The 11,792-nt window shown below is 37.8% G+C and overlaps 1 protein-coding gene across 1 annotated transcript; it reads right to left on the bottom strand.

Annotated features, from left to right (window-relative positions):
* Positions 1-290: 290 nt before the first annotated feature.
* LOC135714802 (uncharacterized) lies at positions 291-9,216 on the bottom strand (the record flags this gene model as incomplete). Its single annotated transcript, XM_065238169.1, has 7 exons — positions 291-553; positions 610-698; positions 763-996; positions 1,242-1,508; positions 7,953-8,605; positions 8,680-8,907; positions 9,114-9,216. Coding segments are annotated over 7 exons (1,832 nt in total), but the record flags the coding sequence as incomplete, so codon positions are not given.
* Between the last annotated feature and the right edge of the window lie 2,576 nt (positions 9,217-11,792).

Genomic DNA, 11,792 nt, shown 5'->3' with positions numbered 1-11,792 from the left:
AAGGTAGAACCAACGACGCCGAAACATGTTTCATACAAGCAGACCATAAGTATCGTAGTGCCTTCTGTTGCGCTGTAAACGTGTTGTGATTGTTTAATAAAAACACTGGCCTGCAAGACAACATCTACTGAACAATCTCCGTGTCCATTCGCAGCCGGTTAAAACAGTTTCAATATGCATAATCTTACATATCCAAGAAAAAAAAGCAGTCTCAACTGTGGAATCATCTTAACATTATCTAAACATGTCATCAAACATTGAATACAATGGCACGTACTTTTCAAGCACACATAATTTATATAAGAAAATACTTTGGTCCAACAAAATCCCTACACCTGGGAAAATCATCCGGAATGTCGATTTCAGTCTCCATGGCTCTTACATCCAGAAGTACATCAAGTCCCCGACTCCATCCATGTTCAGCACCTAAATCCCTCAACATCCACATCCCTGCATTGGAAGCAACAAATCGTAACACGACCATCGATTCACTATCAATTCGTACCGTGTCTAACAGGACTGGACGATCAAAGTTTCCTTTCACATTTCGTAACTAGAATACATTGAAGATATGATTGAATAATTTAAAATTCCAATAATTATATCTACCTGTTCCGACCAATCATCGCCAACCTGAGCCGAACCGACTAAGAAAAAAGAATTACCATGCAGGTGGTACGTGTAAGACGAATCCTTATCTGGATGCCAAAAGAGATAAAAATGTATATCGGTTTGGATATTTCAACCATCAACGGTTGTTACCTTCATTTACAATAACCAGCTCCACTCGGTGACCGGTTTCGACAAACTCAACGTGAACACATTCGCAGTTCTCATCATCCGCTTGATGACACTTTTTTGGCATCCGTCGGTAACCGCTACTGTTGCTGCATATGAGTTGCTCCAAATTTGCGTCGCGAAAATTTTGTATCATCAACGCCGAAGGATAAATAAAGCTGAACCCATTCACACCGTACGAGTCGTCGTAGAAGCGTTCTGAAATTTGCGAAACAAATTTAAATAATCGATCGTCACGTAAAGTGGCGAAATTTTTCCCTCAACATCTTAATCCCCCAGAAACTTCCGTTACTCTCGTTAATCCTGAAGAGAATATCCTGCCCAGAAAGCAATTTCCAAAACAATACCCACACACTTTGTATAAACAAACATACGCGTTCACAGGAGAATCCGTTTCCCTTTATCGTCAAACTTGTTCCACGATATAGTACTTGGTAACTTACCTCCGAAAATTTCTCGCACAACTTTCCGCTTGGTGAGCACTAGACTAATCCGCCTATCCACATCACGCAGTGCCGCTGGAAACCGATTCCTGGCATCGTTCGCTCTGGCCCTGACGTTGAGCAGGCAAAGTTTATCGAGACGGTTCCGAGCTCCCGGCAGGGTAGCCACCGAAATGTTGCCGCACACTGTTTGGCCAACGTTGAACCCTAGGTGCCTTCTGCCTTGTTTGGACGGTGGAGGCCTCTCTTCTGATGTTGTTGCAGTCGCTGGAATGTATGGTACCGAAGGGAACTGAATTTAATTTAGCAATTTGACTAGCGCAAAAGGACACATACTGCGCCGATAAATTAGGTAGAATGCGTGGGGTGAAAATTTGATTTTGAGATGAAAACCTGTGGCAATAAATTTTACTGAGATCTCAGTCAAACTGACGTTTGCTAAATATTTTCCTAGATTATGCAACCAACGGTCTTTTTTGCTGTCAAATCAGTACAGTTCGTTTGCCGGGAGCAAAAACCTGTGAAAATATCGGCAATCAAGTTTAAGTATGTGGGGTTTGGTAAACTTCACTTCTGTACTAAGTGGTTACCTACAACCAACCAGGAAATGTAAGATTCGAGATTTTCATGAAAAGTATGCTGATTTTTCAATGTTTTGCGACATTTTTTAAGTAATTTTGTAATTGCTAGCTTATTTTTCGAAGAAAGTTTGTTTCTCCAAATGTATTGCGTCTAGAAAATCATCACGTGACGGTTTTATACAAAAATATGCGTTATGGAAAAACTTGATGTACGCTGCAGTTCATTGCAAGAATAATAAATCCAACCTTATAGGGTAAATGAGGCAGCTTTGAGTAGATAGTAAGCATATTTAGTTTTCACATGTTTTTTAAATAGAAACCATCATATTGTGGAGTAACTGATACAATTCAATTGAAGTTTAAAATATTCTGAATAATGAAACCATTTTGAACACAATAACCTTAAAAATTGATTTAAATGTCTAACTTCAGCACCAGTTTTGGCATCAGTTGATCCTTTATTGGCCACGAACGTTTTATTCGTTTATTTATAGGATTACAAAAATCGAGCTTCAGTAACGATCTTTCCACTAATACTTATACTCGAAAAACCAATTATACATATTAGATAGACCTTTTCATTTTAACAGAAATGTTCGAAATGCAACGGGTCAACCGAGATTACTGTTTGTCAAATTAATTTGAGCTTCTGTGCAAATTTTCAGATAAATCGGTGATGATTTAGAGGTGTTTCAAGTTAATTTTATGTTCTTAAGGTAATTTACAGCTTATAATATTTGTATCTCGAGACTGAAACAATGAAAACTGCTGTAACAACTTTCATAGCAAAGCTTAATGTGTTGTCTACCAACTTTGTGACCAAAGGTTGACTATTCAAAGTGATTTTATTGAAGTTTGACTTAGTTTCATGCTCGAAGATATCTTAAATAGTGAAGAATTTAAAAGTATTTGCTCTACAAACTTTCCACCCATATGATATAAAAATATGTAGTCTACGGCATAATGTTCCTCGTACTGTTCTAAAAATTTTATTCATATATATTTTTCGCGTAGATTCCATAGATTGAGAGATAAAAATCAGGAAAGAGGCCGTATGACAGACAAATAAAAATTTTGAAAAATCGGAAGCAAAAAACACATAAAATTTATAAAAAACATAATAGTAGTACTAATTTATTAATTTATTTGGATATATGCGATCAACTTAATCTAGCTATCAGTACTGCATTTGAAGAATATAATGCAAAAACAAAACATGAAATAAATTCCTGTCCAAAGAACTTCTTTAAAACCAAGTAAAAATCTGACAATTTTCCTTCAATAACGCATCTCGACGAAAATGTCGGTGATAGCTCGGAAAAAAGCTGCAATCTATTTGCAAAAATTTTCAAGAAATCTATACGACATTTCCTGAAGAAGATCGTGACAGCGAATATTTTGCATTTTTTCCAGAATTTTCAAGGGACATTGGCCTCAATCAACTTCAAGTGCAGGATATTTTGCTGGCTTTAAAACATTTAGATGCCTCAAAAGGTCCTGGACATGACGAAATTCCTCCAGTATTTATTAAATGACCAACAATGGAACTCACTGCTCCATTGGTTTGGATTTTTAATATGTCCCTGTAATCTGGAACCTTCCCAAAAATTTGGACGTAAAAATGACACACGAAAATTACCGTGGTATAGCCATTATCTCTTGCATTCCTAAACTTTTCGAGGCAATTGTCAACGAAAAAATATTTCTCCAAATTAAAAATTGAATTACTGACATGCAACACGGCTTTTCCGAGGGTCGCTCGACCTCGACAAATTTACTTGAATTTATAGACTATTCATTGAATGCAATGGATAATGGAAACCACGTAGAAGCTCTCTATACAGACTTTAACAAGGCATTTGACCACATAAACATACCAATGCTACTTTTTAAATTGCCAAAAAATGGAATAGAGTCAGGGCTCTTAAAATGGCATGAATCATATTTAACTAACCGCCAACAAATAATTAAATTCAACGGAAAGAAATCGAGTCCAATTCAAGTCACTTCAGGCGTCCCCCAAGGCACTCATTTGGGACCTCTTCTTTTTATTCTATGCGTAAACGACATTTCTTTCATTCTCAAAAAACTTAAATTGCTTATATATGACGACGGCATGAAGCTCTTTTTGGATATAAGAAATGAAGAAGACATCAATATATTCCGGAATGAAATACACATATTCTACTTATGGTGCAAAAAAAAGTCTACTAGAAAATCTACAGGAAAAGAACAACTTCAAATATTTCAATTACACTAGGAAATCAAAATGTAGAAAAATGTAAAAGAGTTAGGGATTTAGGAATTATCTTAAACTCTAAACTAACTTTTATAGATCATTACAACACAATTATTCACAGGACAAATAACATGCTAGGCTTTATCAAGCGCTTTTGCTATAACTTTCAGGACCCATACACAATTAACCCTTAAATGCATGATTTTTTATTTTGCGTTGAAAAAAATTCTAGTTATAGAAATTGGGCTTAATATTACTGAACAAGTGATACAAAACTTTTAAAATGTGATTTGATACTTTATTTATGCAAAATCAAGGTATGTTGCCAAATGGCAACACTATGCGTTAGACGATTAAATAATGTTCTCACTGCCTAACGTCAAACGCATATTGTTGCCATTTGGCAACACACTATCTTTATGTATGAAATGTGTGAAAACAGTTTCTTTTGTTAGTGTAACAAAGTGTAACTTTACATTTGGTACATTGTATGCGAGAAAACCCTTTACATCCTGGCAATTTACATCTTGTTTTCTTATCACATCGTTGTTCATAGTGATCACTTCCATCGGTACGAACGTCCTGCGAAGGAACGTAACTCATCGGACCGCGAAATTTTTTTGCTCTTAATTTTTTTTTTCTATATTATTTGATGATCTGCCTCTTTTATTGGCACTACTTGTGCCATATCTACACAATGAATCAGCCAGGTCTGTTCTGAAGTCAGCCAAATTCAGCAGTTTTGGCTCTTTGCCTTCGTTAGATTTTTTGTATAGCACCCACGAATTGATTACAGTCATATCCAACATATGGTAAAAAAGTCGAATGTACCATTTTCTACTTTTGACTCTAATCTTGTACCTGCCAAGAAAACTGTCCATGAGGTCCACCCCACCCATATGAGCGTTATATTCTTTGATGATTTTCGGACAAACAATTGTGATCTGCTTTTTATCCTTCTTATCAAATCTTCTGATGGTATCCACAGGTTCAGCACCAACATACGTGGAAGCTAGTGTCATGAGTTTGCTATCTTTCCAACATGTTACACTAATAGCCACACCTTCATAGTCGGTAAGTTGTTCTTCATAAGTTCCACGTGTTACAGACGGCTTCATGAAATCTTTTTGTGTAGGAAGATTGCAATGTGTGTCTAGCCGATTTCTTTGAATAGTTCCTAATGCATGAATACCTTGAGTAGATAAATAATGGTAGGGTTGTGTAATAATTGTCGAAGTATAGTATATGGTTTACATTCATGGGAAGTGGTCGACATAAACGAACTACTGTGTTTCCCACTAATCCGAGATCAGGCTCCTCCGAAAATCTTACATGCTCTTCTTTTCCGCTATATATTTCAAACCTGTAAACGTAGCCGCTCAAGGAGCATAACACATACAGCTTAAAGCCCCACTTATGAAGCTTGTTTGGCAAGTATTGCTTCATGAAGTGGCCAAATTTGGTAGCACACATTTGCTCATCAAGAGACAATCTTTGCTCGAAAGGCGTGACGGAAGCAAAAGTATTGTTCATATAATCTATTATAGGTCTAATTTTGTGGAGGCGGTCATGAATGGGATGACCAACAGATTTGTGGAGATCATTATCATTGAAATGAATTACGGAACGAATTCTTTCGAACCGATTTAGGGTCATTGACTCCATTATCGTTGCAAAACCATATTTTGACCAATAAGATCTCACATTCGGGTAGTGGTAAACAGACATGAAGATAAGAATACCAAAAAACTTTCGAATTTCCGATAACGTGACCGGTTGGCAGTGTGAAATTCCCTTTTGAACAATATACAAATTCGTCTCCTCCACTATTTTTACCAAAATATCATCCGTCATAAACAGTGAGAAGAATTGAAACGGTGTCTGCATTGCTGTTGTACTTTCGTAGGGTTTGACGTTTCCGGTAAATTTTACCCGATCATCGTCATAAATCAGTTTATCCTTTTTCCATATCCAGTCACGGGTTCCTGGCTTATTGACTACTGCTGGTCGTTCTGGATTGACGTTCGGTGAATCGTTTTTTCCCGAATTCCGGAAAAATCTGTTAGGTTCTTCATCGTCCGATTCGTCCGAGTCAGATGTTCCCTCCAAATCACGTATCAAGTCATCACTGTGAAGGTAATAATCAAATTTGTTGACATCCGTGAAATCTGCCTCATCCTCCGATATGAAACCATCCTGCAGTGACGCTAGATATGTTTCGATATCCTTTTCTCTGAATATTCTATTATTCATTCTGAAAAAAATATGTACTTAGTTTATTTTGCATGCGAATTTTTGCCATACACAACACATAAATAGAAGTGGTATACGCATAGTGTTGCCGTTTGGCAACATATAAGTTTTGCTGAGTATTGTAACGTACGAATAGTAAAATAGCGTTCTGAAATAACACGTCAGTTACTTATACGTATTGCAACACAGTCACGATTTTTTTCAGCAAATAATTATACGTATTATGCACAAAAACCCGATAAATATACTCAATGAATCGATGCGACGGAAAATTTCCGGCAAATGAATGGAAAATGCATGATATGTCAAAATTTACCGTTACCTGTGTAACTTCATCCTACCGTAGTTGTCGGCTAATGTATAAACTTTCGTTGTAATGTAAAAACGAAAAAAAAAGTTACTTTATCATGTTTATTGACAAAAGTAGGTATGTTGCCAAACGGCAACACTATGCATTTAAGGGTTAAAACACTATATATTGCCTTTGTGAGGCCAATGCTGGAATATTGCAGCATTGTATGGTTTCCTTTTTCAATCACGCACGAAGAAAGATTAGAATCCGTACAAAAACAATTTCTATTATATATTACTCCTCTTCCATCATATGACGCACGCTGCATGTTTGTAAACATACAAACATTAAAAGAGCGTCGTGAATATGCAATGGTTTCATTTGTAAACGATATTGTTTCGCAGTGCATGGACTCCACAAAACTTTTATCAAAATTAAATTTCCATGCACCTACTCGGCAACTCCGAAATCGAAATTTATTTGCCATAAAACATCATCGCACAAATTATTAGGCCATTAAACCGCATGATGGTCACTTACAGTCAATACTGCGAAACCATTGACTTTACAATATCTCGGCATAAACTAAAATAATATTTTTACTCCATAAGGTATTATAACTCATAAAAAATAGGAAAGCTGACACTGCTTAATTTTTATTAAAGAAAAAAATATACTTTTAACCTTTTGCCCAAAGTTGACGAAATAAATAAATAAATTTAAGAAAACAAAACTGTATTCTAATATGTCTACGCTGGTTTACGAAATATATAAATAAATAAATAAATTAATTAATTAATAAATCCAACTCAAATCACAACCCCATTTTGTTCATCATTTTTTAGAATTTTCTTTAGAACTTTTCAAGCTATATCGTTAGGAAAACCTTCTGGACAGTCTTACCAACAAAACAAAATAAAAATAACGAAACAAATCTATCAATCTGAGCGTTAATTGTGGTTGATTATATCCATTATGTGAACCACCCATGCAAAATTCTCATAAAAATCATAATTTCAGTTTATAAAGTTTCGCTTGTACTTACTCTCTCCTACGGTGTTGTTGTTTTCAACCATAACTAGACATGAAGTCCCTGATATCAACAGCCAAAGTACAACAATTAATCTTCTTTGTCAAATGTATGAAATGCTAAGTAAATAGCCAGAAAATATCTACTCAGCATTTACTTAAAAAATCACCAACCCGTCGTGAGATTCTAAATTAGGATGCTCAAAATCCAACACTTCACCCTAGGTTACATTTTTAAACAACATCTTCCAACTCTCACACCGCAATTCCAACACCAAGCTTCAATGTCACTCAAAACTCACCAACTACCTACTTACCATCGCCGGGCCGAAGCGGTGAATCAGCTGTCTCGGTTCTCACATACTTTAATCTAAAATTGTTCGTTGAACCATAAGCATAAGGCTGCTGCGGCTCTCTGTGACGTAGATGGCACTCGTTGCTTTCTCCGTCGTCGTTCATCGAATCCCCGGTGGCAACGAAGCGAATTTCATAATCTTGCTCCACCACGCGCTCATCGGCGTGCACAATGAGATCAACCCGGTTGCCATCGGACAGAGCAACACGTTCCACCACAAGTGGTTCTATTAAATTTCCATCCAATGCAATCACCGTCATATTGTGATCCTGGATCTCCAGCCAACGTTGGCAGTGGCTTCGCAAGCTAATCGGTGCAACGTAAGCCACCCGTACACGATACCGCCGACCGGCATGAACCGTTTGTATCATGCTTCTGTTTCCGTTAATCAGGAAACTTCCGTTTATTTCCGAAACGATCCAAATTAAATCATCCTGGACCTGGCTCGACAGCGGATGCTGACTTTGTTCATGCACCGAATGTACCAATAAAGCACCAACCATACCAAGACTTCGCTCTTTCTTGGAGAAACCATGATAGAGATGTGTTCCAGAACGGTCCGCTTGAAACCTGTACTGGAATGTGGTGAAACTGGAGATGGGACATTGTGTTATCCTAGAATTAATTTAAAACTTTCATAATCTTCACCCATCTTGCAAAGCACGGCATGACATGACATCCATACTCACATTGGCACCCCATCCATGAATGGCGTATGCCGCTGGGTCTGCCCTGTCCAATGGATCGAAATACTTCGCCCCGGGATACGATTTTCCACATCAATCACTACGAAATCATTCTTGCATACTTCCAACGTTGGCCCGGTGTGGTGACCGTTGACAAGAAAATAGTGACTTTCAGTTCTACCAGCACCGACGGATTCGTTTTCATCGCTAATTATATATTTATGGTCCACTCTGTAATGAAACAAGCTGCACGCATTATACTTTGCACAAACAAGTAAACCGACGGGGGCAACAGTAGGGTTCGCGCTCCTTTTGATACATCTTTAATTAGCAACCCATAAAATCCTTAGCGAGCGTCGGCACTGCAAACAGCTGCGTTGTTGCCGCGACCGAAAACACCGAATTCAAATCCCATCACGGACCATCGCTTTACTTACGGGAATTTGGGCAGTGAGTACTTTTCTATCACCAAGCGGTAGCGGCAGATCTGGGGCCAATCAGCTCGGTTGCATTGGCGCTTGCACGGGCGGTTGGTATCCTCTGAAAGAAAGAAAAAAAGAAAAAGAAAATTGAAACCGGGAGCTTACATGAATGCAGAATTTCGGTGGATTCACAGAATGGCATGCGAATCTGTAGATATTGCCGCAATGCTAGAAGGGATATTTCTTGGAATTTGGGTAAATAAATGATTCATCAGCTGGTTTATGTAGATGGCTCCAGAAAACAGATTTAGTGTAGTTAAAGGTACATGATCATCCGGAATTAGGTAAAGCTGGAAATGACAAATACTTTCAAACTATATTTATGATTAAGTTGGGCTCGCGATGGCTTTGATATATGAATTTTACAGACTGTCACAGACTCACAATACAAGTTAATTTTCATTTTAGTCTTAACTAGCCGAGTTTAATATCCAGTCCTGTCAAAAATGTTAAGGTATTTGTGATGTAATGAGACGTTTGCTCGATCCTGCAAGGATGTTATTCTATGATAATGCCATCGTTCATATCGCTTTTGAACTTCATTTTGTGTGACAATCGTCGCTATCACCGATTTGAACGGCGATACCAACAAACGATCAAGGTGTTTGAAGCGATCTTGGTAGGTTGTAACTTATACGAGAGGCTTGGTGACCTAATGGTAACCGGTTTTGCTTACTGATCAGAATATCGTGGGTTCAATCCCAAGCTCCTTAACATTAAAAAGCTGTAAGGGTTATATTGATTTGTTTTCATCTGTTTTTGTTTTCTTCTATTTCATAACACGACAATACGATCTACCAGAAATGCTATCTATTTCTGCACGGGTAAAATATCCTCTCGTTTAATTTTAAGCAATATTTGGCGTAAACAACGGAATTTATCACTAGTTTGTATGCAATATTGCAGATTAATGCGATCATGTGATTAAATTTTCATTAAATTTCATGTACATTTATGCCAAATCTAGCGTTAATAACGTGTACACAATATATTGCATAAATTTACATGAATATTTTATATGCTGTGGCCACCTCCTCTAACATGCTACTTGAAGGACTAATGCATCCACTTTGAAAGACTTTAATGCAAAAGCCTCTCAAAATTAATTGCCAAGCTGCTGAGCAGTTCATTCCTATTTCTTCGATCAATCGCTTTTGTTTTTTTTTTTTTTGTTTTTGTGGTTGCCTTGAATGAAACTACGTGGAGGCGCGAGTGCCAGTGCTACTGGAAACGGTCCTGTTCAGATAATGACGCCACCGACAGCAAATCGGCAGCCACGAACAACCGCTATACCGTTCTAGAGAACGACGATGCACCGAAAATTGATAAGTAGGAGAAGTTACCACCGTTCTTCGGGAAGAGATTGCCACTCAGATTGCGGGGAAAATCGACTTTTTACATCGGTAAAGGTAATGCACCATCCATTTGCGTGAACTCCCTGACATGTAAACCAACTCATTATCCCATTATCCGAGTAGTTGAAGGCCAATGGACTACAACCGATCCAGATCTACACGATGGTTCGTCATGACGCCACTCGTAAATATCGTGATCATCTGGAGAAGATTTCAACCTCCCTGAAGGATCATCAGAACAATCGGACCATATTCCATATCGTACACGCTACTTAAAAGTCTACCCAGTCTACTAAACACACACAAAAATGGGTAAACATACATTTACCCAAATCTGGGTATACGTACCAGTGGCAGAAACTGGGTAAAGTTTACTCATATAATGACATTTGCTAACAGGGCAAACATTACCTATTTTGATAGAAATTAGTTGACATGACCGCTGTAGTAGCTCTATCAAACATAACCTCACCCGACTGGCTCCTCTAGCCTGTTAATGATTGTTAGGGTAATTATTCGGTAAAATGTATGACCACCGAATAAAGGGTGCCCTAAAAAATATAAGCACAGTTTGTTATTGGTTTAAAACTCAAATTTTTATTACTAAGTATTTATCTTTCAATTGTATAGTATAGAATTCCCTTTCAATTGGATGACAATAATCCGCAGTTCCTTTAATCGTACGCCAAAGAGCGAACTTTTGATCTGACGCTGCCCATGAACTTCAGCATAATTTTGTCCACTTTTGTTCAGTCTTTCTCAAATTTTTCGATTGAATTCGCTGCTTTAAAGTGTTTCCGTAGATATCTCGTGGAAGGGCCCAAAACAGTTTCAATTGACCGGGTCTCCGGACAATTCGGAGGATTCATCTCTTTTGGCACGTATTCCACATTGTTTGCTTTGTACCAAGCTACCGTGTCTTTCGAGTAGTGCATTGACTTGACACCCAATCGGACCAAAATAGTACTGGGCCATCATGTTGACGGATCATGGGCCGCAGACACCGATTCAAATTATCCCGATCTTAAATTTCAGTGTTCAACGTTTCGTCACAAATGGCTTTGACAACTTGCCACACTCACATATCGCTAGCCAAACCATGGCCTTCTTACCAAATTTTTCGGTTAAAATTAACTTATCGGCATCGGTAACTTTCTGACCACCACGGACTGCTAGATGGACTGTGCAATATTGGTCTCCCAGAAGCGTCTTGTAGTCAAATTTGACTTGTATTTCATCGTCCGTGCCCAAGTAACAATTCAGTCCACTCTGATTTATA

This window comes from Ochlerotatus camptorhynchus, unplaced genomic scaffold, assembly GCF_037179485.1.
Source record: "Ochlerotatus camptorhynchus isolate MF236.1 unplaced genomic scaffold, CSIRO-AGI_Acam_v1.1 ptg000728l, whole genome shotgun sequence".
Lineage (NCBI taxonomy): Eukaryota > Metazoa > Arthropoda > Insecta > Diptera > Culicidae > Ochlerotatus > Ochlerotatus camptorhynchus.
Note: the sequence above shows the minus strand (reverse complement) of the source record. Positions and strands in the feature narration are given on the sequence as shown.